At 48.0% G+C, this 27952-nt stretch overlaps 1 protein-coding gene across 1 annotated transcript; it reads left to right on the top strand.

Moving 5' to 3' along the window:
• Positions 1–41: 41 nt before the first annotated feature.
• LOC115388896 (uncharacterized) lies at positions 42–27438 on the top strand. The gene is made up of 16 exons (XM_030092239.1): positions 42–59; positions 4378–4482; positions 5088–5252; positions 14172–14372; positions 14459–14652; positions 14781–14945; positions 15265–15406; positions 16298–16958; positions 17028–17172; positions 17656–17799; positions 17877–17932; positions 18023–18210; positions 19919–20313; positions 22821–22917; positions 23013–23184; positions 26347–27438. Exons 1-16 carry the CDS (start codon positions 42–44, stop codon positions 26481–26483), a joined length of 2985 nt encoding a protein of 994 aa, XP_029948099.1. The 3' UTR covers positions 26484–27438.
• The last annotated feature ends 514 nt before the right edge of the window (positions 27439–27952 follow it).

Raw genomic sequence — 27952 nt, 5'->3', positions numbered from 1 at the left:
ATGCAGCCAGCGGCGTAGGAACTCCTGCTCAGTGGACGAACATGTGGCAGCTGCTGCGGGTGAGATGATGGAGACGTACATTTTCCTTTTCCTGACGCCTCGCCCTGAATTATTCTTTTCCCCTTAGCTGTGTTTCACCTCCTTATCTCGCCCCCACCAGTCATGTTCCTTGATAAATTTAATGAAACACAAAGTCCTGAAGTTTCAACTTAATTCAGTTACTGGGTTCAGAAAGACACAAATGCACAGAGTGAACATTGTGCTCTCCACGGTGCTGAAATGTCACTTCATACAGTCACTATGTTCATTATAAAACACACATACAGACACACGAGCACTCTCTCTCACATGCACATACACACACCTCTGAACACACGCATAGAGCAAACATAGTGCTGTCCATGGTGCTGAAGTATCATTAATACAGCTTAATACAGAATCAGCTTTAATGGCTGAGTTCGTTCATGACAATCAAGGAGTTTGACTCTGGTTTTAGTTCACTCTCTAAGTGAAGGAAAGAAAAAATAGAAACAAACAGCAACAGGATAGATGAGAATATGAATAAATATAAACACTCTGAAAAGCAGGAAGTCCCAATGTTTACAATAGAATGAACATTTATAATGAAAGAAAGAGCAGGAGAGAACAATACACACAATAACATCTTTAACACAATATTTACAGTGATGTGCAACAGGCAGGGTTCTTGAGTAGCGCAGTATTTTTAAGTGTTAATCTTCACAGTGAATTCTGAGACTCTGTCTTCAAAATAAAGAAAATAAATTCAGTGTCGGGATTCTTCTCACTCATGTTCCATTAAACACCACCAATTGTCCATAAGTTGACCATTGCCTTGGTGGGGTTTGGTAAAGGTGTAAAGATGTCCGGAGAGAGAGAGAGTGAGTTTTGGGGAAGTGACTACCGGTTCAGTCCGGACTGAGGGGTTTTCTTTAGGCTCCTGGCTCCTGATTGGCTGGCTCGCCATCGGTCACTCAAACAGAGAGCAGCACAGCTGGCCTAGATAAACAAACAAGACGAATAAAGATTCGTCTGTCCAACTCAGACCAAGGTAAATCATGATCTTGTGTACGCAAAACATATTGACAATCACCATGGTTACAAACATCTGATGCTGTCCAGCAGTCCACTTCAGCTGGAACAAACCCCAAAACATGACAAGCTAATCGCTAATGCTAAGCTAATAGCATTTAAGAACAATACAACAAACAATATAATGAGGCTTCAGCTGAGGCCTGGAGCATACAGGTGCTAGCATGCTAGCATTAGCAGCTAATGCTAGCACATGGCTCACAAACAACACACTCGCCAGTTCTCACCTGACAGAGTCCCCGATCCAGAGTCCCAAGCGGGCGGAGACCTGTGCACCGCCTCCTCAGCTCCTCCTCCACACCACTGACTGGACAGGAAGTGAAGTCACAGTTCACTTTCCCTCCAAAACCTTGGATTGGCCGTGGGACACATGTGATCTGTGAGGTGGAGCGATGCATTTGAGGGACCTGCAGTTTGGCCCCGATCTTCACCCGAGGGCCAACTCAATTAGCAGAGGCGACACGCCCGTCACCGGATTCAGAGTCCTGATCGCAGCCTTGGCTGGATCGGGTTCACAGTGATTGGTTCCCACACAAACACACAAAACAACTCAAGACAAAGTGACGGCAGAGAGCTGTTCAACCTGCGGTTCTGGAACCTCATGTGGCCCTTCAGTCCCTCTGCAGCGGCTCCATGAAGCTTCACCATGATACCTGAATAAACATTAAACTTATTTTCATATTATTATCAATATTCTTTCAAAAGTAATTCAAAAAAGGTTCCAGTAAAATTGGAAAAACAGCAAAAACCACAAGAAATGGAGGAAAAAAATGATAGAACAGCTTAAAAAAGCTGAAATGTCTCCAATTTCTAACATAAGAAAATGAAATATGGCAGAAAAAAGCAGAGAAAGTGTTTACAAAGAGGTAAAATGGATACAATTTCAACTGTGAGCCAAAAAAGCTTGAAAAGAACCAAACTGTTTAAATCAGGAACAAAAACTGGTTCAGTGTAATAAAATGTTCTCTGTTCTGAACTGGAGTCAAACTTCATGAAGCTTCGTCAGATCTGGTTTCTGTTTGAAGCTTCCTGAGCTGCTTTAAAGCGATACTTCAACATTTTGGCAAATTGGCCCATTTAGGGCAATTTCCTAGTCATTTAGAACAGCCTACTTACTTTTTTTGTGAGGGCGAGCTGTTGTTTATTCAGCGGTGCGTCTGAGGAGAGCTTCACGGCGGACATAATGGAGGTGGATGGTACATTTGCTTCCCTCGTCAAACTCATCAAATACACAATCCAACAACCCCAAAACACTCGGGTGGACACGTTATAAACAGGTTCCTACTTAATGTGACCAGATGCCCCCCGCTTCACTCCTTCTCTCCTTCATCCTGCCATCCAGGAACCCAGGTCCGGACCATTTCCTGGTTTTACAGCCTGACTTCATGCAGAGAGTCTGGTCTCGAACCGGAGTGAACCATCAGGACCTAAATCCTCTCACCTTCAGCAGGAAGAACCATAAAAACTCCAGACGTGTGAAAACTACGGCTGTCACTTTAATGCATTCATTAGATTAACTAATCACACCGCAAATTTATACATTAATCTAAGATTAATTACAGCACACTTGAGTGGTGGTTTAGTGTGAATGGAACTGTTGTCTTATTAGAGTCATGCTCTACTGTAGTAGAGCTTCAGGCTTCATTCTGAATTTAGTCGATTCAGTGGTTTTTCAGACTCAGCCTCATTTTATTTCAGAATTATTTTAATTCAAAAAAATCGAATATATAAATCGAATATATGACTATAGAATTTTTTATCTATATTTTACTGCATTTTTGAACGGAGCTCCAGGCCGAACTGGTTTGCTGGATATACTGAAACTTTTTCTTCTTTTGAAGTTCATTAATGAAACACACTGAAAGTGTTCTTTAGTTTCCTGATTGTTCTCAGAGTTGATTTTGGACGAAACGTCCCGACTGAGCTTCATTCAGCATCAATGAAAATGTGGATTATAATCTTCTCTTCTCGGTGTTTTCATCGGAGGAGTCCTGCTCTACAGTTCTGTAACGTCTCTGAATCGAATTTTTTTATTTGGGGACCTAAAGCACATTTGAGATTTAAAATGAGATTCATTAGATTGATTAATTACAAATACTGTAATTAATTACATTGGGGGTTTTTTTTGATCGCATGACAGCACTAATGAAAACACAATATTATTTCACTAAACTATGTTCAAATCCTCCGCGTCAAAACTATTATAATCATCTAAAGAAAACTAAACTCAAAACTGATCACCCAAATGAATGAATGAAACCCTGAACCCCCCCGCCTGGTCCCACTCTTGGTCGGGCCCGGAACCTTCTTCAGTGGCATCTGGTCCCCCGCGGAATCTTTTAGCCGGACATTAATCAATCAATCAATCAATCAATCAATCAATCAAACTTTATTTATATAGCACTTTTCATATTAATAAAAACAACACAAAGTGCTGAACAGTAAAAACAATCATAGGGAAAATAAAAAAGAATAAAAAGCGCGCCATCAAACAGTGTGCACCACACACACACACACACACACACACACACACACACACACACACACAAACCCATTATATTGCACAGGACAGAGGAGACATGGCATGGCACTGAGCATCATGGGAAAACACCACCAGTGGAGCCACCCACACCAGGAAAAGTTGAGGGTCATCAATACCGGGGACCCAGTGCCCGACCCCCGACCCCGTCAGACCAAGGGAACCCGCACACCGAAGTGTGTGCCCCCCAGGTCAGCCGTAGCCAGAGGACCCGAGCACAGTGACCCCAGCATTGGATCAGGACCAACTCAGGACCATTATGCTTATTCACTGTTTTTACTTTTACCGACCAATGTAACATCTTGAAGCCTCTGAGGCAGCTGTTGTTGTGATACTGGGCTATACAAAAATAAATTGATTGATTGATTGATTGAACTCCCGGTGTGAAGGACCTGATAAGGAAACACTGGAATTAGACAACTAAGACATGATAAAATATGATACGGAATTAATATAAGATACTATTACGAAGTAAAAAATAAATAAATAAATAAATAAATAAACAAATAAAGAAATGAAGAAACAAAGTAAAAGTACATAACAAGTACATTACTTCTGGACACAGCAGCAGAAGGGGAGTAAAAGTCACACACACACACACACGCGCGCGCACGCGCGCGCGCACACACACACACTGCCTGCACCAACCCCTGAAAGAAAAGCCCATTAAAAACAGGCTCATATTTTGCACGTTGTCCCAGTTTGATCTGTGGTGTTTGTCTCTGCAGGTCCACCACCACTGCCGCGCCACCGCCGTCACAGCCGCCACCACCGCCGCCGTCACGGCCGCCACGGCCGCCACGGCCGCCACGGCTGCCACCGCCGCCACCGCCGCCACCGCCGCCACCGCCGTCACAGCCGCCACCACCGCCGCCGCGCCGCCGCCGTCGCCGCCGTCACGGCCGCCACGGCCGCCACCGCCGTCACAGCCGTCACAGCCGCCACAGCCGCCACCACCGCCGCCGCGCCGCCGCCGTCGCCGCCGCCGTCGCCGCCGCCACCGCCGCCACCACCGCCACCGCCACCGCCGCCACCGCCGCCACCGCCGCCACCGCCGGTCACACAGTGCTCTGTGGAAGGATATACCGGCGCACAGTTGCTTAAGTCCATGGCCTCTACTGCTGTGTGCCAGTATATTCTTCCACGGAGCACTATGCTCTATGTGTATCAAAAGGTTATTTTGACCGGATTAAAAAATATATATATCTTTTAAAATGTTTTATAACCATTCGGATTTACTCCACGTGCTAATACGCCGTCCCCTGGACCACTGGAGGGATAGGGCATAGGTCCAAAATCTTAGGAGTATTCCTTAAACCCCCCACCCTCCTGATGGACCTGAGACTAACAGAACTGGACTGAGTATGGATTGGGACCGGGACCGGGAGAGTATGGACTGATAGTCATGACACTCCAGTGGAAAATACTGTTCTGATAGCCTCAGGATCCGGAGCAGGAGCAGGGCCAGGACCAAGAGCACGAGCGGGACCGGGGCCAGGATCCGGAGCAGGACCAGGACCAGGACCAAGAGTATGAGCGGGACCGGGACTGGGATCTGAAGCAGGACCAGGACCAGGAGCAGAGTTTCTCCCTGTTCCACACAGTCTTAGTGTTTTCAGTTCCCTGTTGTCGTGGAACCTGGCCCAGACTCTGTTTTGGATGAAAGACTTTGGATCGGGGTGAATCAGGTCCAGACCAGATGTAGAACCAGCATCAGGGGCCATAGAATCTGGGAACCAGCCCTGAACGGAAGTCACACGTTTCCCCGGAGTTGGAAAGGAAACGTTGACGGACTGTCTTCACGTTAGTTTGACGCTCCTCCAGTAGTGTTCTCCTGGATTTCCCCGTCGGCTCTTGGACTCCGTCCCGTGGACTGTTGTGGTTCCGCGCCCGGGCCAAAACCCTGTGAAAGACCCCCAAATGGACCCGGTGGACGCCGCCCTGCACCCAGAACAGTCCGGCCTCTGAGCAGGCCTGGCTTCACGCCAGCGTCCTTTTGTCAGATGCAAACAGAATCGTTTGCCAAGAGGAAGAGAGCTGACTGGAAATGTCACGGAGGGGACGCCACCGCGACGCTTTCGGAATGCTTCCTCCATTGTGAAACGCTGCTGAACAGGCCAGCAGGCATCTGGGAAGCGTCCAAAACCAACAGCACCTGGATAACTGCAGGCATGAAGGTATGAAGGTCGTCACATGTCCTCACCACGAGAACTTCAACTCTCCTTTAATTCCAGATAAAACTGAGTTCTGCTCCGGAGTGGCGTGTGAACACTGAATATTCAAATGAAAAAGATTTTTCTGAATGAAACTGACGTCTAAAGTTTGTGGTTTACTCTCATCTTAAAACCAGTCCTCCAACAAATATATCTTCATTAGACTTTGAGTTAATTCCTGTCGTTCTGCTTGTTCTCTTGTCCCGTCGCCATGATGCTCATGATCCAAGATGGCCACCTGAAGCGGTGACGATTTATTTCATGAAATGGATCAACTGAAAAGAGCTGGAAAGGACATGAAAGCAAGGATCATTTCAAAGCTGTAGTGTCACAGTTAATCAAGAAAAACAGAAACGGAAGAAGCAGAAAGTGGAGTTGGTTCACTTCCTGTAGACTTAAATACGTCACTTCCTCCCACTGGCCAATCAGAACCCTTCAGCTCTGAAGACGAATTCAGTAAAGGAGACCCCTGTTTCCAATTCAGACCTTAATTCACGATTATCATTTCAAGACTTTAAACCATCCATCCATCCATCCATTCATCATCCCTCCATCTTCAACTGCTTACTCAGGACTGGATCTCGGGGGCCGCAGTCTAACTCGGGTTTCCCAGACTTCCTGTCTCCAGACTCTTCCTCCAGCTCTTCTTGTAGGATCCTGGGTCGTTCCCAGTCCATCTGAGGGACATAGTCTCTCTAGTGGGTCCCGGTCTTCCCCAGAGCCTCCTCCTGGTGGGACATGTCCAGACCTCGTCTCCAGGGAGGCGTCCATGAGGCTCCATCCTAAACAGGTGCTGAGCATCCTCAGCTGCTCCTCTCCAATTGGAGGAGGAGCAGCTCTACTCCCAGCTCCTCCCTGGTGACGTAGCTCCTCTCTGGTGACATAGCTCCTCCCCTGGTAATGTAGCTCCTCCCCCTGGTGACATAGCTCCTCCCTGGTGATGTAGCCCCTCCCCTGGTGACATACCTCCTCCCTGGTGACGTAGCTCCTCCCTGGTGATGTAGCTCCTCCTCCCTGGTGACGTAGCTCCTCCTCCCTGGTGATGTAGCTCCTCCTCCCTGGTAACGTAGCTCCTCCTCCCTGGTGACATAGCTCCTCCTCGATGGTAACGTAGCTCCTCCCCCTGGTGACGTAACTCCTGCCTGGTGACGTAGCTCCTCCCCCTGGTGATATAGCTCCTCCCCCTGCAGCGGAAGCTCTTTTCAGGGATCTGGTCCTTTGGGTTCTGACCCAGACTCAGGACCAGAGGTGAGGGTAGAACATAGACTGACGGTCAATCCAGAGCTTCTCCTTTCAGCTCCTTCCTCATCACAACAGGCCCAAACAGAGACTGGCACTGCTCCACCCTCCTGTCAGTCTCTGCTCTATCCTTCCTCCACCCAAGAACAAAACCCTGAGATCCTGAAACTCCTCCACCACGTGGACCAGGGTCTCTCTGCTGACCTGCACAGGACAGACCACCTTCTTCTGGTCCAGGACCAGGGTCTAGGGCCTCAGATCTGGAGCTGCTGATCCTCATCCTCATTGTTTGACATTCAGCTGCAAACAGCCCCAGTGCATGGTGGTCCAGGTTCCATGGAGCCAACAGGACATCATCATCTGCAAAAAGCAAAAATGCAATCCTCTGGTCCCTGAACCAGACCCCCTCCAGTTCCTGGTCCCTGAACCAGACCCCCTCTGGCCCCTGGTCCCTGAATCAGACCACCTCTGGCCCCTGCTCCCTGAACTACACCCCCTCCAGTTCTTGGTCCCTGAACCAGACCCCCTCCAGTTCCTGGTCCCTGAACCAGACCCCCTCCGGCCCCTGGTTCTTGAACCAGACCCCCTCTGGCCCCTGGTCCCTGAAGCAGAACCCCTCCAGTTCCTGGTCCCTGAGCCGGACCCCGTCCAGCTCCTGGTCCCTGAACCGGACCCCTTCTGGCTCCTGGCTGCTCCTAGAAATTCTGTCCATAAAGATTCTGAACAAAACCGGTTCAGTTCAGTCCTGCCAGAGTCCACCATGCTCCAGGAACAGGTCTGACTTACTGCTGGCAATGTGGATCAGGCTCCAACTCCGGTCCTACAGAGACCAGATGGCCCTGAACAAGGGGCCCCGGACCCAAAGCCCGCCTTATATGATACCACAAGAAACGCGGTCTAACACCTTTTCCAAGTCCACAGAACTCACGTGGACTGGTTGGGCGAACTCCCACGAACCCTTGAGCCCCTATGGAGGGTCTTGAGCTGGTCCAGGGTTCCAGGAACAGGACCTAAACCGCATTGTTCCACCACAGCCACTCAGGCTGCAGTTCTCTGGTTCTGCCGGTTCCTGTCAGCTGTTCGGGACTCTCCTGGACTCCTTCTTCAGTCCTTACTCCCGGTCTCCTCCACCGGGTTCTGGGTTCCACCACGGCAGAAACAGAGACCAGGAGACCACGGCTCCGAGCAGCTGCTTTGACAATGAAGGTGGAGAACATGGAGGACATGGAGGACATGTCTACTGGGACTCCATGTCCCAAGCGTCCCCCAGGACATGAGCGAAGCTCTCCTGGAGGTGGGGGTTGAAAACCCTGCTGACAGAGGGTTCCAGCAGACCCTCACAAGAGGTCTGGTTCTGCTGGGTCTGTCTGAGTTCCTCCTCCACCAGGGGGTGTCGGTCCACAGCTCTGCTCCTCTCTTCACCCGAGTGTCCAAAACAGGAGGTCAGAGGTCAGAGGACACGACAACAAAGTCCATCATCGACCTCTGACCTAGGCTGTCTTGGTACCAGGTGGACTTGTGGACCCTCCGGTTCTGGAACATGGTGCTGGTTCTGGACAAACTGTCTGGATCAGAAGTCCAATACCAGACCACTGGGTTCAGATCAAGGAGGCCAACGTCCCGACCCCCCTCCAGGTCTACCTGCCGCTGCCCACGTGGACCTTGAAGTCCCCAAGTAGAACCATGAAGTCCCCCAGTAGAACCAAGGAGTCCCCAGTTGGAGCACAGTCCAGCTCCCCTCCCAGGGACTCCAGGAAGTCCAGGTCCTCTGCTCTGCTGTTGGGTCTGTAAGCCGAGACACCAGTGAAGACCCTGTCCCAACCCGGAGGACCAGGGACCAGACCGTCTCGTTCTCCAGGGAGAACTCAACACATGGCCACTGAACTGTGAGGCTGTAAGAGAACCAGACCAGCCAGACCACCGCCTGTCACTAAGGCAACGCCAGAGATTCTGAAGTACTAAATCTAAATAAATAATTCCAAAATAAAAGCATCATGTCGCTGTTTCCCCCTACGCCCAGCCAGCTTTCTGAAGAGACACAAACTTTTACCTTTGGAAACATTCGGTTCTGTTCTCTGTCATGTTCTGCTGCAGTGAATAGAACTAGAATGTGGACTGGGACTAACGTTCAGAGCATCTTCCTTCTCTGACTGACGTGACATCAGATTATTTTAATAAGAGTCTAAATGACTAGACTGATGAAGTCTATGCTGACAGTTCCATGTTAATCTAGTTTAGATTTTTTTTAATCTAGATAGATAGATAGATAGATAGCATTCCATCAATCCTGTTGGTCTGGTTCAGCAGCAGTGCTGGCAGAGGCTTCTGGGAAATCACAGACACCTGTTCTCTTATCATTGTCCTGTCAACATGTAGTGAACAGCGTGATGTGAGGCTCTAGTCGTCTCTGACCTGCCACTCATCAGTTCTACCACCAGATCCCGTCTCTGTTCTAAAAGGTGGAACCTCAGCTCCTCTGAGGCTCTAAAGCAAACCAAGTCTTCTGGGATCCCGTGCAAACTCAGCCATCTGGAACAACCCTGACATCCAGCAGAACAGGAAGATAGGGTCTTGAAGGTTGTGATAACCTGGATCTCGAGGTACGAGGCTGGAACACTGGGGGGCGCTGGGCTGGGGTAGGTAGCCGAAGTCTGGTTCTCCTGGGTCTGGTCATGGCCTGGGTGTGGGGGGGTTTGCTCTTGGGCCCTGGGCTCTCGCCTCTGCCCGCCCGGGCATCCCGGACCCAGGGTGGGCCGGCTCTTGCCAGTCTTGGCTCCCTGGGATGCTGACCCCGGTGCTGACGGGGGTCCCGGCCAGGGCTTTCCTCTACCCCCTTCTGGACTGGCGCATGGGGGAGGGGCTCAGATCTGGGCTCTAGGATGACCGCCGGTTATCAGGGCCCTGAGGGCCTCTTTGACCTGCTTCTGGTCTTCTCAGGGGTCAGAGGTAATATATGCAAGATCACTCTCACATTTGCATGATCACTCTCACACTTGCATGATCACTCCACACTTGCATGATCACTCTCACATGTTCATGATCACTCTCACACTTGCATGATCACTCCACATTTGCATGATCATGCTCACATTTGCATGATCACTCCACATTTCATTTTATCTTATTTAACCTTTATTTAACCAGGTAGGTCCCATTGAGATTAAAAACCTCTTTTTCAAGGGAGTCCTGGGGGTCACAAAATAATAAGTTACAATACACAGTTCAATAAATTACAGTTGAAATCAATAACAATGACACATAAAAGATGCTGTCTCGAATGCTCTCAGCCTTGATTTAAAAGAGCTCAAGGGAATGAGTTCACTCAATTTATAGTCCTTTTGCAACTTGTTCCAAGGGTCAGGAGCTGAATACGCAAAAGCTCTTTTTCCGAGTTCTGTGCGGGCAAATGGAACAGAGAGCAAGAGATAATCATTTGAGCGCAGACAATGAGAGTCAACACTTCTCTGAGTGATTAGGTCGCAGATATAGGAGGGCAAACGAGCATGGCCTTGTAAATGAAGATATGCCAATGTCCAAGTCTCCTAGTGGACAAGGAAGGCCATCCCACCCGAGAGTATAAGTCACAATGATGGGTTTTGGCTTTACAGTTCATTATGAATCTTAGGGAAGCATGATAAAGACTGTCTATCTTTCGAAGACATTGAGCAGCAGCATCCTTATAAAACAAATCTCCATAATCTAAAACTGATAAAAAAAAGTTGCAGTGACAAGCCTTTTTTCACGTTAAAAGAGAAGCAGGACTTATTTCTAAAGAAAAAACCCAATTTCAGTTTGAGTTTCTTTGCCATATTGTCTATGTGGGGTTTAAAGGTGAGAGAATCATCAAGCCAGATACCGAGATATTTGTACATATGAACCACCTCTATAACGTTTCCTTCAAGGGTGGATACTGGTGAAATAGTACAAGAGGCCTCCATCTTCTTAGCTTTTGAAAATAGCATTAGCTTGGTCTTGTCAGCATTTAAGATGAGTTTTAGTGACAATAGTTTGTGCTGTACCACATCAAAAGCTTTCTGTAGGGACCCGATTGCTTTGGCAGCTGTTGAACCATAACAATAAATAATAGTGTCATCAGCGTATAGATGAATGTTGGCATCAGGCACATTTTGTCCCAAGTCGTTGATGTACATAATGAACAACAGGGGTCCCAAAATTGATAATAATAATAATAATAATAATAATAATAATAATAATAATAATAAATTTTATTTATAATGCACTTTACATTTCAATGAAATCTCAAAGTGCTAAAAATTGACCCCTGTGGCATCCCCTTGCGGACATGCTCGTAGTCAGAGCAGAGACCATCATACTTAATACACTGAGTCCGGCCGTCCAGATAGTTTGTGAACCAGGCAATTGCATCACCTGACAAGTCCAGGCAGAGAAGCCTGTGCTTTAGGATAGCATGGTCCACAGTGTCAAAAGCTTTTGACAGATCGATAAAAAGTGAGGCACAGCACAACTTTTTGTCAACAGCAACACATACATCATTGATCACGTTAGTAGCTGCAGTGATAGTACTGTGTTTTTTCCTGAATCCTGATTGCGACTTAGACAGAAGTTCATTTAAGGATAGGAACTCTTTTAGCTGAACACTGACAAGAGATTCAAGAGTTTTTGACAGGACACACAAGTTTGAAATTGGCCTGTAATTAGTTAAGATAGAAGGGTCTCCTCCTTTTAGTAAGGGAATAACAAAGGCAGACTTCCACACTAAAGGAACTTCTTTGTTTTCTATTGAGAGGTTAAAAAGAACTGCAAGAGGTGGTGCTACTAGGTCTGCTGCTATTTTTAAAAAGTAAGGCTCCATCAAGTCAGGTCCAGGGGGTTTTCTGTGGTCTAAATTTTTAAGGGCTTTATGTACTTGCTGCACAGTAAAAGGCACAAAATTAAAATGAACTCTGGAAAACATAGGAGTGTCAGAGCAAGAAGTGACAGATGAAGCCCGTGAGGATTCAAACAACGATCCAGAAGATACACTTCTATCATAAACTGGAACTGAGTCTTTAAGAACAAGATAAGATAAGATAAAGATAAGATAAGATAAGACCGTGAGAAATGTTATGAATAGATAAAGACTTAATTGCTTTCCAAAATTTCTGTGGATTGTTAAGGTTGTCAGTTGTCACAGATAAGTAATATTTGGATTTAGATTTTTTGATTAAAGATGTACACTTGTTCCGCAGTTGTCTGAAAGATAACCAGTCAGCGGCAGACCCACTTTTCCTGGCTTTAGCCCATGCCCAGCCACGCTGATGGATAGCATCTGACAACTCAGGGGAAAACCAGGGTTGTTTCGTCCTTTCACTCTGGATTTTCTAAAAGGAGCATGTTTGTTTAAAATTTTTTCAAAACTTTCTTTAAAAAATGCCCATGCAAACTCAACTTCTGGCATAAAAACATATACGATCCCAGTTGACCGAGGCCAAGTCACGACGAAAGGCTTGCTCATCAAACATTTTAAATTTCTTTTAAAAACAATACGTGGATTACTTTTGGGGATTTTAACATCCCTGCAAGTAGCAACAATACAATGATCACTTACATCATTGCAGAAGACACCCAAAGAAGAGAATTTATGAAGGACATTAGTGAGAATTAAATCAATCAAAGTGGACTTATGAGGTTTCTGAAGATTTGGCCTTGTTGGCAGGCTGACCAACTGGCTAAGATTGATGGAGTCACAGAAAGATTTAAATTCATCAGATGCTGTAGTGAGCCAATCCCAGTTCAGATCACCAGCCATTAAAAGTTCTTTATAATTCAGTTCAGAAAAGAAGTGCTTTAAGGAGGACAATGTCTCCTTGGAGGCAGAAGGAGGTCTATAACACCCAACCACATGAATGGATAAGGGTTTTGCTACTTCCACATTTAAGGCCAGAAACTCCATTTGTTTACAAATAGACTGGGACAGAACAACCGAGGCAACAAATTTTGATCTAACATAAATAGCTATGCCTCCTCCCTTCTTGGGTCTGTCAGCTCGATATACATTGTATCCAGGAAAGCAAATATCATCATCAGAGATGGATTTTTTCAACCAGGTTTCCGAAAGTATCACAATATCTGCATCTGTTGATTTGATCCAAATTCTGACCATGTCCATTTTAGGTAATAAACTACGTACATTAAGATGGACAAATTTGAGACCTGTCATTAACTTAAAATCGGCCGGAGTCTGGGCACATTGCAGATCAGGGCCTGGATTTGGTTGTACATTCCCAGGTAGAAGTAAGAGTAAAACAATCAAAAATCTTTGCTTCACAGTGTATTTCGCAACAAGTGTTGATTCATAACAGCGGCTAGCATTAAGTGAAGCAGTCAGATGATATAAAGCAAAAGTACTTTGGACATTTGCATGATCATGCTCACATTTGCATGATCACTCCACATTTTCATGGTCACTTCATATTCGACTAATCACTCTTACACTTGCATGATCACTCCACATTTGCATGATCACTCTCACACTTGCATCTTTCATTTCATTCTTTCATTTCTTGCATCTCATCTTTAACCACTCTTCACATTCTACCTGTGGACTCAGTTCCCTTGTTTTCTTGTGATGGGTTAGACTACCGGTGATCTGTAGGCCTCTCCTGATGCTCTGGTGGAATTTGACACCTGGATGCTTAGCTTCATGTCCAGGTCATTGCCAGCTATGTTCTCCAACAAAAGTCTGGAGGCAGTCCTCTGTCTTGTCTTTCTGCAGGTGCAGCAGCTGCTCGTCTGGCTGTCCTGTCTTCACTCTCTCATAGCTGCACTCTATTTCATTGTCGTTTTTATTCTTGTCTTTTCATCAGCTGTCACAAGATACATTTATCAGTTGTATATTATCAATTATGTGTTGATTATCTCAGAGTTCTGCCTCTGCAAGTGTGAAGTATTCCATCAACACCGTCCGTCTGGTTCAGCAGCTGAGACTTCTGGGAAATCACAGACACCAATTCTCTGATCCTGTTCCTGTATCAACATGCGATGACTAAGCTACGGGAAATCACGCTTCGAGAGCCAGAAGAACGGGTTCTGCTTTGTTCCGTCTCCAGACGGCGGAATGTTCCAGCCTGGGACGAGAGTTTAAGAAGCGAGGCTGCAGCAGGCGGAGCAGACCAATCAGGATGGAGTCGCTGCTGCTGCTGCTGCTGCTGCTGGTCACCTCGGCCTCGGCGTACTCCTCCGCCTACCGCTACTTTGGTGGGTCAGTGAGCATCAGCCCCAAAGGACGGAACGCCGCCGGACGCTTTGAGGTAATGTTCACCTCTCCACCTCACTACGCTGCGAGTCCCAGTCTCCTCGTCCTGATGGAGGCCGTTGTTCTCATGTTGTCCTGCAGGTGGAGTTTCGCTACAAGCAGGCCACGTTCTACTGCTACGTCAACCCCTACACCTGTAAGTATGGAAGCTGTGGCATTCGGGGTCAGACCGCCATCACCACAAAGATCGCCTGGGAGTCCTACGGCCTGATCTGGTGCCTGCAGGAAACTGCCATCAGGCTGCAGCTTGACACCAACCTCCCGTTTGGCATCCGGTGAGATCCGACCACCGCTGCAGTGAATCCGCCATTCCTGATCCCGGTACCATCCGCAGAGACCCGACGGAGTCGGATCGAACGGCCCTGCCTCCCCAGTTCTGGCTCACCTACAGTGTCCTCTCCAGGTTCCCTGCTCAGATCAGCTTCTCCAGAGGCATCGGCTACTGGGTCTCCAGCGTCTTCGGCCAGCACGCCACCTGGAGGATGCTGGCACACCTGGACCTGGGATTACGGTCGGACACCCGGCGCTCCAACAGTCCGCCTGTTGCCGCCATGCTGCCCATCGTCAGGTGATCGCTGTTCTGTTTAAACCGTGTGACAAGTTATACTGAAGGTTTAATCTAGAAAGGGAAGAACACTGAGGAGATGGAGGAAGATGCTCTATCATCTGATGTAACAACAACAATCCACCTTGATGTTCTATCCATATGAAAGTCTGTGTTCTTCACTGTTTATGTTTAGAGTGTGTTGTTCTCAGCACCACCTAGTGGAACAACATGAAAACTGCATAGTTTCCAATGCTTCTGCTTGTTTGACTGATTTCTGCAGACGTTGACTGGGACAGTCTTCTGGAACCTAACGCTTCTCACATGAGTCTTGTCCCTCCAGAGTCACGAGGAACTGTCCTCGAAGATTCAACCTGAACGTCTTCGACCGCGACGGCGACCGTGTCCGGTGCAGAGTCGCCATGAACCGCCGCTCAGATGAGTGTGGACTGTGTAAACTCCCCAGAGGCTTCGAGGTGGACGAGGTAGGACCTCTTCATCATGAATGAGACGCTCTGAAATCTGGTGTCAGAGGAGAAAGATACTCCTGTAATCTGATGTTAGAGGAGGAAGATGCTCTATAATGTGGTTGTTAGAGGAGGAGGAATATGCTCTATAATAGCAGAAGGCTAAAGCTGGCTTGATCTTGATTTTCAGCATGAGTACAGACCGTGAAAGCGGGGCCTAATGATCCTTCTGACTTTTTGGGTTTTAAGCAGGAGGTGTCAGAAAAGTTACCACAGGGATAACTGGCTCGTGGCGGCCAAGTGTTCATAGCGACGTCGCTTTTTGAACCTTTCATGTCGGCTCTTCCTATCATTGTGAAGCAGAATTCACAAAGCGTTGTATTGTTCATCCACTAATAGGGAACGTGAGCTAGGATTAGACCGTCGTGAGACAGGTTAGTTTTACCCTACTGATAATGTGTTGTTGCAATAGTAATCCTAGAGGAAGAAGATGCTCTATAATCTGGATGTTAGAGGAGGAAGATGCTCTATAATCTGGTGTTAGAGGAGGAAGGTGCTCTATAATCTGGTGTTAGAGGAGGAAGATGCTCTATAATCCGATGGTAGAGGAGGAAGATGCTCTATAATCTGATGTTAGAGGAGGAAGATGCTCTATAATCTGGATGTTAGAGGAGGAAGATGCTCTATAATCTGGATGTTAGAGGAGGAAGATGCTCTATAATCTGATGTTAGAGGAGGAAGATGCTCTATAATCTGGATGTTAGAGGAGGAAGATGCTCTATAATCATGCAGAACCAGGAAATTTGAGATCATCAGCCTGAGAGGTTTTTGAAATCCAATGCTAATCCCAGGCTCATGCTAACCCTGGCCACAGTACCCAGCCGGTGACGGGTTCTGTTTGTCCTGCAGGACTCCTGCTCCGTTTCGTACAGCTTCGGCGGGACAACCGGGTATCACCCCATCGAGCTGGTCCTGGAGGACTTCCCCCATAGCCTCGTCCACCTCTTCTACTCCACGGGACACTACACCGTCAAGCACCCGCTGCCCCTGACCAGGGACAGACGGCAACTCGTGTTCGAGTCCCCCTCAACCTCCATGACTACACAACGTCCAACAACCTCCACGACTACACAACGTCCAACAACCTCCACGACTACACGTCCCACACAACGTCCAACAACCTCCACGACTACAGAACGTCCAACAACCTCCACGACTACACGTCCCACACAACGTCCAACAACCTCCACGACTACAGAACGTCCTACACAACGTCCAACAACCTCCACGACTATACAACGTCCTACACAACGTCCAACAACCTCCATTTTCTTTTTACCAACATCACCTTCCACAGGTTCAAGCACCGCACCGTCCACTACAACCACATTTCTCACAACTACAACCGCCACACCGACGCCGTTCACAAGGCCTAGTACCACCACCCCCTTTGACGGCACCATCGTCACTCCTCTCCCAGAAGACCAGCAGTTCTTTTCGGTGTCGGCGAATCACTTCCTACCCTCCATCCATCCTCTGAGCAGACTCCCTCTGCAGTTCTCCGTTCTGGGTATGGCTTTGTGGTTCTGAAACAAATCCGTCTCTGAACGAAGCCTGACGGATTGCTCTGGTGTTGCAGTGGACTCTCACAACGCGCCGTCTTGTGTCGACGGGGACTACTTCCCCATCTTCCTCTCTCCGACTCCGGCTCACGGCGCTCATCTTCCAGCCATCGTCGGCCGCACCTTGGAGTTCCACGTCCGGGCAACGGCTCAGTTCTCCACGTAAGAACCGCTTTGAACACCTCGGGAACTTTCTACGCCGTGTCTGCTTTTATCAGTTCTCTTAGGTAGGGATACCCAAATATGGACACCAGTATCAGGTGTCAGGTCCGAGTCCTGATTCAGCCCAGAGACCTTTATCTGACGCCGTTAGACGTTGTCCGTCCACTCTGGCAGCAGCAGGTAGAGAGAGGACGAGCGACGTCCACAGTTTGGAGTTTCCTCCAAATCAATGATAAAGTGTCAAGAGGAGGAGACAAACAGTTGAGACAACTCCAGCAGCTTAACCAGCTGACGGAGGTGACGTAGCACCTAGTGGAGGTGGTTCATCGCAACACGTGGCTATCATTCATCATTTCAATTGTAAATGGGTTTTATGGACCTGAATCAGTTCTGGTTTCAGTCCTGGGTATCGGCTGTTAGCTGAAGGTTCCTGGTATTTACAAATCTGTGCCTTGCTCGCCTCAAGCGTTCCTTGTCTCGTAGGATCTACCGCCTCCTGCTGACGGGTCCATCCGGCATTCGCCAGCGTTCCACCTCCAGAGGTTCCAACGTGCTCACATGGACTCCGACCGAGCACGAGCAGGACTGCCACTTCCCCGTCTGTTTCGTCTCTGAAGCGTACTTCAGGTGAGCAGCAGTCGGACGGTTTGTGGTCTCAACCTTTGCGTCGGCGGTTCCTCATCTGACTCTCTGCCGTCCCCCAGAGGCCGGGTCTACCACTCCGAGCTTCGCTGCTTGGTGGTCGACGTGGTTCGCTTCAGTGAGTGGAACTCACCGTGACTTCCCGGTTTTGTCTGAAATGAGCGCGATGGCAATAAGGATGGGCGGTTTGTCCTGTGACCCTGTCCAGACACGGTGGTGACCTGCAGTCAGACTGGCATCAAGGTGGAGGTGGAAAAGACGGACCTGATCCGGAGCTTCGAGGACCGACTGCACCTGAGGGACGGACAGGGCGCTCAGTGCGAGCTGTCCAGGCACTCCAACAGCACTCACCTGGTGGCCGTCGTGCCGCTCAACTCCTGCGGGACGTATGTGGAGGTGCGCCACAGCAGGGGGGCAGGGCGGGGCAGGGCGGGGCGGGGGTAGGGTGGGATGGGGGCGGGGCTTCCCTGTGTTTCTGAAGCAGGAGGGTTCTTTGTGTCAATAACCAAGACCAGAGTTTTGTACTTTAAACATTTTGTTCCCCCCTGACCTGCCACCTTATTGTGGCGGGGGAGTGTGAGCGCCCCCACATGGGCCCAGGAGCCACGTCGTCGGGGGGTTTATGTCCCTGGTAGGGTCTCCCGTGGCAAATAGGTCCTGGGTGACAGTCCAGACTACTGGGAAACATAAACCAAGGACCGTGACCTTGCCCTGTATGGTGCAGCTGGGGCCTAGCCCTGGAGCCAGGCCCAGCGTTGGGCTTAGGCGGCCAGGCCTTCGCCCAAGGGGCCCAACTGGGCTCGGCACTGAGGGACCACAGGGGCCTGACTTCCAGTGGACTCACTGAGGGAACGGTAGATGCCGGATGTAGTCTGGACTGGGTGGCAGCCGACGGCAGGGTATCTGGCGAGCCGATCCCCGGAGGGACACGGGCTGGCTTGTCAGGAAGGTTAAGAGGTACCGGCTGGATATAGTCAGGGTCACCTCCACACACAGCCTGGACTCTGGAACCCAACCCCTCCAGAGGGGCCGGACTCCAGAACCAAACCCCTCCAGAGGGGCTGGACTCCAGAACCAAACCCCTCTAGAGGGGCTGGACTCTAGAACTGAACCCCTCCAGAAGGGCTGAACTCTGGAGCTTGACCCCTCCAGAGGAGTTCACCCCAGTGACCTACAGGTTAACTGATCCTTCAGGTTGGGGGCTGGTGCTCGCTGTTCTTTTGCCTTATGGGCTTAACAGCAGTGCAGAGTCCTCAACCTTCTTGGAGGTTCTGGAAGGGTTTGCTGGACAGTGCTCTGACAGGGGACTCCATGGTTTTACTGCCAGAGAACAGACATTAGCTAACAACGCTGAAGGCCTCAGTATGCTTCCCCGTTGCCGTGACGTCGTTCCTACGACATCTACGCCGTAGCCCTACGCCGGGCTACGCCAGGGCTTGACGCGCACCTCCTGAAAATTGTGACTTCGCGTCGAGGCGATGCGTGGTGACATGAATGTCGAGGGCTGTGATTGGTCCGCTTTCGCATTGTTTAAAGAATGAAGTAGAACTCACCCCGAATGCTTTTCTGATCCAAACAGTGCTTGGGGGGAAATTTAGATCCAAAATTGAGCGGTGGACATCCCTATACTGTTAGCAGTGTTAGCACTGTTAGCAGACGGGGCTATGTGTATAGCCGCTCCTTAAACGGCTTTAATCGTCCAAAAACTCATCAGTTTCACCAATATTTCATCATGGTCCGCTCACGCCTCTCCTCCACGACAGCCCGGTGTCACCAGACATGTCATATATGCAGATATATATTCGGTATAAGCACGCGTGTCTAGATATCTATGTCTATAGATCTATGTCTAGGTAAAGCCGGAGCTACGGAAGCCGCATTGTTGTTGTGACTGCCTATGGGCTTGGCGGTGAAGTTGCAGAGGAGGGCGTTCCCTTGGCGCAGAAGCAAGATATGTTCAGTGTCGGCGTAGGGTTGCCGGCGTAGGAACGACGGGGAAGCATACTGAGGTCTTAACACTGAAGAGCTACATGCTCTGTGTCTGTACCTTCAAAACCAAAACACTCAAATCCACTCTGGTTTGTTTGACTGTGTCTCTAATCAGGAGGACAAGGAGAATATCACCTTCAGGAACGAGATCACGTCTGCTGACCCCAGACAAATCATCTCCAGGAATACCATCGTCGACATCGCCTTTTGCTGCGTCTACCCAAGGAAAACCAACCTGACTCTGGGGTTCCGGCACAAGAACCCATACGCCTTCAAAGAGAGCGGCTTCGGCAGTTTCACCTTCCAGTTCGAGTTCTTCCAGAGCCAGCTCTTCAGACGGCAGGTGGAGGGCAGCAGTTACCCGGTGGAGGTGTCCCTCAAGCAGATGCTCTACATGCAGATCCAGGCCACCTCGTCCATCCCCAACACGCAGCTGTTCGTGGAGTCCTGCAGGGCCACGCCCTACGACAACCCCGAGTCCGGTGTCAGCTACACCATCATGGAGGACGGGTGGGTGAGCTCAACAGAGAGACCAGCATCTCTCTGAGGGTCTGAACTAGGGGTGGGCGATATGGCCTAAAACTTATAACACGGTAATTTGATGTATAAATTACATCATAACTGTTTCTTCATGGTTAGCGTAGCACATGATAAAAGCGTGGAAGCGGGAAGTAGTTTTTAAACTACACTGCTTTCAAAAATTAAAGGAACACTTTAAAGAAACATCAGACCTCAATATGAAGGTGGATATCTATACATATAATGACAGGGCAATGTCTTAGGAACAAAAGGATGCCAAGTCTCTTAATGGAAATAAAAGTTTTCAGCCTACAGAGGGCGCAATTGTGTAGACACCCTAAAATCAGAGTGAAATGGAGATGTGGCAGGCTAGTCCATTTTTTTCCAAAACGGAATTTCTGCAACTCAAAATGCTTTTCAGTATCTTGTGTGGCCCCTACGAGCTTGTATGCATGCTTCACAACGTCGCGGCATGCTTCTAATGAGACGACGGATGGTGTCTTGTGGCATTGCCTCCCAGATCTGTTGTACAGTCTGAGGAGCAACCTGGCGGCGCCTAATGGACCAAAACATAAAGTCCCAGAGATGTTCTATCGGGTTTAGGTCAGGGGATCGTGAAGGCCATTCAATTGTTTCAATTCCTTCATCCTCCAGGTACTGCCTGCATACTCTTGCCACATGAGACCGGGCATTGTCGTGCATTAGGAGGAAACCAGGACCTACTGCACCAGCGTAGGGTCTGACAAAGGGGTCAAGGATTTCATCTCGATACCTTATGGCAGTCAGAGCACCGTCTTCTAGGCAGTAGAGGTCTGTGCGTCCCTCCATGGATATGCCTCCCCAGACCATCACTGACCCACCACCAAACCTGTCCATGTTGAACGACATTGCAGGCAGCATAACATTCTCCTTGTCTTCTCCAGACCCTTTCACTTCCATCACAGGTGCTCAGGGTAAACCTGCTCTCATCTGTGAAAAGTACAGGGTGCCAGTGGTGGACTTGCCAATTCTGGTGTTCCCGAGCATATGCCAGTCGAGCTCCACGGTGCTGGGCAGTGAGCACAGGGCCACTACAGGACATCGGGCCCTCAGGCCACCTTCATGAAGTCTGTTCCTGACTGTTTGGGTAGACACATTCACACCAGTGGCCCACTGGAGGTCATTCTGTAGGGCACGAGCAGTACTCAGCCTGTTCCGCCTTGCACAAAGGAGCAGGTATCGGTCCTGCTGATGGGTTGAGGACCTTCCACGGCCCTGTCAAGCTCTCAGAGAATAACCACCAGTCTCCTGAAATCTCCTCCATGCTCTGGAGATTGTGCTGGGAGACACATTGAACCTTCTTGCTGCAGCACGTGTGGATCTGCCATCCTGGAGAAGTTGGACAACCTGTGCAACTTCTGTAGGGTTAAGGAATTGCCTCATCCTGTCAGTAGAGATAATTACTCAAACCAAAACCAGCACGAGTGGAAAACCAGTCAAAAAAGATCAAGAGGGAGAAACTTCAAATGACCTCCACATGTAAAACCAGTCCTGTTTTGAGGGTTTCCTAATTGTTGCCACTGTAGTGCAATTTCCTGGTTTAAAAAGTAGCTTGTATTTGTCCCAGATTGCTGCTGATAGCTTCAGTGTCTCCTGCTTCACTCAGTAGAGTCAAGAAAAGGAGCTGCAGCTCCGTCACTCCTGAGAGCAACACGGTGATTCCTGAACAACAAGATGAAGATAAAACAACAGAGCAATAAACAGCCAGGCTAAACCCAGAAATTAAACCTACCAGAACAATGTTTCCCTCCTTCTCTCCAAGCCGCCGCTACGCCACTCAGATACTTCCTCTCAGAACTGAACTGTCCGTCAAGAACAACCTTCCCGTTCTGTCCCAGACGCTCAGCGTTTAAAACTTCTTTCCACCGTCTCAGGAGCTGAGCTGCGCCCCGTCGACTGATGTTGGAGCATGAAGGAATCGTTCAAAGCCAGCTGGTTCATCGGTGGCTAACAGCTAAGCTAACAGCTGACTGAGTCACCGGTGGCATCTTGGAGCAGCTGCTTTTACGAAGTGTCCCTGAAGGCAGCAGGAGCTGCAGGTTGTTCTCTGAATCAGAGGGTTTCAGGTGTTTCAGAGGTAATGAAGGCGGTTTAGGCTAATGGATGGAGTTCCTGCCTCCTGAAGCAGCTGCCTCACAGTCTCTAAATCATCTGGCGGGCCAGATGTTGTTGTTCGCGGGTCAGAAGTTGCCGACCGCTGTTACAGATGTTGCACCAATCTTTTTCACGAGCTCTTCCTCTGTTCACCACTCGCTGCCATCACTGCTGTTGTGTACATGTTCTTCGAGGAACCGGGCATCTTAAAAGTTGCATTACTGCCACCAAAAGAACGTAATTTTCTATCGCGGTTGGGTGGTTTGACCAAAATCCCTACCGTGGGCCAAATTTATGTTGCATACCGTTTATACCATTTATACCGCCCACCCCGAGTGTGAACCCTGATCGCTGCTCTGCTGCAGGTGTGTGAGGGATCCAACAGTGCAGGTCTACTCCGGACCTGGGTCCGTCTTCAGGTTCGGGATGGAAGCTTTCGAGTTCATCGGTGCTCACAATGAGGTAACACCTCTTTCTGCAGTTTGATTCCAGTTCAGAGACTGACAACCAAGCAGGAAAACTGATCAGAGACGTGTCCCCCGTCCCTGTGTCTGCAGGTCTACATCACCTGCTCGGTGCTCCTGTGCCAGAGCGGCGTGCCGAACACCCGCTGCTCTCAGGGATGCATCGAACCGGGAAGCAGTCGCAGCAGGAGGGAGACTCCAGCACAGACCAGCAGTCACTTCATTTCCCAGGGTCCTTTGCACCTGAGGGCTTCAGACAGTGAGGGTGAGTGAGCAGTGGGTGTGGCTTCCTGTCCTGCAGCACACTTCAGTCTGAACCGTCACTGTTACAGGTCTGATCAACAGGCTGTTAAAGGATAAGTTTGGTTTAAACAGTTTTCATGTTGTTTATAGAACGAAGTAGAACAATATACTCACCCAGAAGGGTTTTCTGATCCAAACAGAGCTTCGGGAGAAATTTAGATCCAAAATCGAGCTGCAGACATCCGTATACTGTTAGCCAATGGGGCATGTGTGACGCCAGCTCCCAACACGGCTTTAATCATCCAAAAACTCATTAGTTTCACCAATATTTCCTCATGATCCGCTCACGCCACTCCTCCACGACAGCCCGGTGTCACAGAATACATGCTGTTGTGGTTTTACAGATCTTTGAAGTGAATACAGTCATCAGGATGTAAACTGAAGTACATTCACCAAGTTGTTGGTCGCCACCCGGTCCAAAGAAGAAGAAGAAGATCTCTGAGTGGCAAACATCTTCTTCTTCTTTGGAGCGGGTGGCGACCAACAACTTAGGTGCACAGCGCCACCTAGGGCTGCTCGATTTTGCCTAAAAATAAAATCCCGATTATTTTCTCTCAAACCTGATTTTTCGATGACGATGCCGACTTTTTGTAAAGAAAAAAAAAAGATGAATAAAGTACTTTGAATGTCTTTTATTGAACCCTATTTTCTCTGTTTGGATTCAACAAATCCCAAAAGTTACTATCACATTACGGATTAAATAGTGCAAAACTGTCAGCTATAAAATCCAAAGTGAACAATCAATCTCAAATATGCCTCCTTAGTGCCAGTGAACTTAATTCTGTTGCAAATAAACACAAGAATCCCTTGGGATTAAAGGAATACTCAACCCAAAAAATGATTTGGCCTCATTTTCTACTCACCCTCATGCTGAGAAACACTCTGGAGCACTTTTTTGATGTTTCAAATGCAGCTGGAGATTTTAGGGGGATTTTCGTTGTCAACAAACAGGGACCGACCGAGCCCAAAAGAAAAAACAGTCCATAAAGTCCACAAAACGTGCCCATTTTCCTTCATACTGCTCGTCCGCTGTAATCCAAGTGTCCTGAGCGTGTAATGTCCATAATTAATTCTTAACGAGGTCATTTAGTACATTTTAAGAGCCTAAACAGTGCGCTCTCGTACTTTCCCAGTGCACGTCTGCACGCGCACCCTGAACTACGGAAGTTGCGGCAGACCAAGCAACATGCTTGTGCCCTTTCAGCAGGACACCGAATTCAAAGCTTTAAAACAGTAGCCAATCACTTTTTTGATTGTCCACAGCTCGGTCACTCACAGCAGAATATAAACAGCGGAACTTCTTCTTCTACGCTTGCAATTCAGAAAAGTGGTCGCTGAAAGCGCACAAGCGTGTGGCTTGGTCTGCCACGGCTTCCATAGTTCAGGGTGCGCGCGCAGACATGCAATGGAGCTGTATGAGAGCGCACTGTTTGGGCTCTTAAAATGTACTAAATGACCTCGTTAAGAATTAATTATGGACGTTATGCGCTCAGGACACTTGGATTACAGCGGACGAGCAGTATGAAGGAAAATGGGCACCTTTTGTGGACTTTACGGACCGTTTTTTCTTTCGGGCTCTGTCGGTCCCTGTTTGTTGACAACGAAAATCCCCCCAAAATCTCCAGCTGCATTTGAAACATCAAAAAAGTTCTCCAGAGTGTTTCTCAGCATGAGGGTGAGTAGAAAATGAGGCCAAATCGTTTTTTGGGTGGAGTATTCCTTTAAGAGCATCTTATCTTAACACACTCTGGGTCCCTGTTCTTACTTCAAACAAAAAATAAAATGAATAAAGTCACTTTTTGTAAAAGAAAGTTTGTCAGCCAGCCAGTCAGCCAGTCAGGTGAGGTAGGAAGGCAGGCTCAGGTAATATGCTACAGTCACAATTTCCCTCTGGTCTTACTTGAACAAAAATCAATGAATAGTAGAAACTCTGTGTTCACACTGAAGGTATTTGGCTAACCTAACTGACGCAGCAGCCCGCGGTCGAGCCGGGAGCGACAGTGTGAAACACGTTTTTCATGTTGGGTCGACCTACTTTTGGGTTGAGCCGGGGCCGCTTCGAGGAGGAGGTCCGAGTCGATCTAGATGCCGAGATCGGTATGAACACAGCCTAAAACTTGACTTACCTGAGCAAATTTAACTTCTCCGGCAGTAGCCATGCTTGTTGTTGTTAGTTACCAGACGCTGAGCGAAGGCAGGCGCGCACTTCCATCGTGACCTGTCATCAATGACAGTTATAATCACAATGGTGTGTGTGTGTGTGTGTGTGTTCTTGTATTTCTATCCTTGTCGGGGCCAAATGTCCCCACAAGGATAGCAAAACGTGGAACGACGTGCCTTGTGGGGACCTTTTTCCGGTCCTAAGTAGGATAAACAGTGTTTTCTTGACCATGTTGCTGTTACTGAAAAAAGTAAAAGTGCAAAAACATTTCTTTAGGGTTAGGCTTTGTTGTGGTGTGGGTTAGGGTTAGGGTAAGGGTCAGGGTTAGGGGCTAGACATGAATGGGAGTCAATGGACGGTCCCCACAAGGATAGAAATACAAGACTGTGCATGTGTGTGTGTGTGTGTGTGTGTGTGTGTGTGTGTGTGTCTGTGTGAGTGTGAAATGGCGTCCCCTGCTGAGAAGAACATTTTGTCGATTTGTTGATTGACAGGGTCAGGAAAGGCTTGGTGTTGAGCTGTAACTTGATCCTCGTGCTTCATTTTCCACGTTGAAATCAAAAGGTCTTTATTTGTCCCACGGGGGGCGCTGCAGCATTTCAGCAGCACAGAGAAAAAGAAATAGAAATAGAATAATAATGTGAACATTTAGAAAACCCAACCATACACAGAAAAATAAATATAATTTAAATATAAATTTAGGACAGATATAATAAAATAACACATATAAATTAAATATAATTTACATATAAGTCCAAGACCAATTTAAATAAATAACTAAATAAATAAATAAATGAACAAATAAATAAATAACAGATAAATTGCATTTACATATACATTTAATACAGACACATAAGTACAAAATAATAACAGATATAAAGTAAATATAATTTAAATATACACTGATATTCTTGGTGTGAACGTCAGCGTTCCACAGGATGACCCCGATCTGTTCTGTTCCAGTCTCTGGTCCCAGCGTGAACCTGGGCTTGAACCTCCTCTTCATCGTGGGCTGCCTGCTGGTGTGTGGAGCCCTGGTCTACAGGTCCAGGAGGTCCAGAGCCAAGTACCAGCGTGTGCCCGCCTCCGAGTCCGACTGAGGACCGGCGCTCCAGGCTGCTGGATTCAGCCACGACTGTTTCCTCCGGAAGAGAAAAGTTGAGCAGAAGATAACTAGTGGATCTTTGATGATGTTGAGGAAACAGTTAAAATCTTTCAACCTATCGCTGGTCTACTGCTTGTGGAGTTGCTGTAAAAACACAATTTCAGATAAAGCTCTTTTGTCGCTCCTCAGTAATCTGAGCAGACGGTGGTGGACGAGATGTGGTTGAATAAATTAAATCTCCTCGGAGGCGCCGACGGGCCTTCTAGAACTTCAACAGGTTTCAGTCTAGTGGGATCTGAAGGATCTTGGTGCTGGTGTTGGTCTCCAACAAATAAAAAATGGACTGGTTGAAGAATTTTCAACGGGATAGTGCAGCCATTCATGGTGGAAGAATGTCTCAGATAATTTCTGATCATGTCAACTATCAGGGAACAAACAGTTCAAAGACGTTTGAGGAGATTTTCAAAGTTTGTTTCTTTGCGGATGATGGTGTGGTGTTTCTTTTTTTACTCAGTTGCATGTTTTTAAAACTTTCATATCTCAGCAAATTTGAAGCATGTCTGGTGTGTGAGCTCTGAGACTCTTTAGCATGTAGCATGTAGCATGTAGCATGTAGTATGGCTCAGGGCAGTTGAGCTACTAAGAAGCATCGTTGTAACTGCTGCTCTCAAATGTCTCTGACGGTTCGGTTTCTGGTCAAACTGCTTCGTACTGGTATCAGCTGGTATCAGGTGCTTCACAAATGTCTCACATGTAGTTTAAAGTAAATCAGATGTGTAATTTTAAAAACAAATTCATTTGTTAAAGGGGCATTAAGGGGTTAAAGGGGCATTAAGGAGTTTTTCAACTTTAAAAATACTTATTTTCCACCATAAATATGTTGCACATTTTTAGTGATGTGTACAATGTGCCCTGACATATTCATTACAAGTACCTCTAACAGAGCTAAATGGTCACTTGAAAGTTGCAGTGCCGGTCCGGCACCAGAATTTTTTTGGGTGAATTTGAAAGGAATGATGTAATGCGCGCTCCTGCACGCTCCGGAAAGGCTCTCCACATCCTTCTTGTTTCCTACAAAACCAATAAAAGCTTAAAACCCTGATGATCTCTGTGTCTGGAGAACTCAGCTCCTTTACACCTCAGATCCAGTCTTTTCCTCACTTTGGCTGACGGTCGCAGTTCCAACCAGGAATTAGCTCCTGTTACTTCAAATACTATGTGTATATATATTCATTCATTCATTTTCTACCACTTCTCCCTTTTGGGGTCGCGGGTGGTTGGAGCCGATCCCAGCTGCTGTGGGCGAAGGCGGGGTCACCCTGGACAGGTCGCCAGTCTGTCGCAGGGCTGACATATGGAGACAGACAACCATTCACTCACACATTCATACCTAGGGGCAATTTAGGGTGACCACTTAACCTACCATGCATCTTTTTGGATCGAGGGAGGAAGCCGGAGTACCCG

This window comes from Salarias fasciatus, chromosome 1 (assembly GCF_902148845.1).
Source record: "Salarias fasciatus chromosome 1, fSalaFa1.1, whole genome shotgun sequence".
Classification (NCBI taxonomy): domain Eukaryota; kingdom Metazoa; phylum Chordata; class Actinopteri; order Blenniiformes; family Blenniidae; genus Salarias; species Salarias fasciatus.
This window is presented reverse-complemented; position numbering and strand designations above follow the sequence as displayed.

What these genes read in the sequence shown, in the direction of transcription:
- LOC115388896 (XM_030092239.1), top strand. An exon ending in TCTGCAGTTCTCCGTTCTGG is followed by an intron (nt 16,959 to 17,027) that starts GTATGGCTTTGT and finishes CTGGTGTTGCAG; the next exon opens with TGGACTCTCACAACGCGCCG. An exon ending in TACACCATCATGGAGGACGG is followed by an intron (nt 20,314 to 22,820) that starts GTGGGTGAGCTC and finishes GCTCTGCTGCAG; the next exon opens with GTGTGTGAGGGATCCAACAG.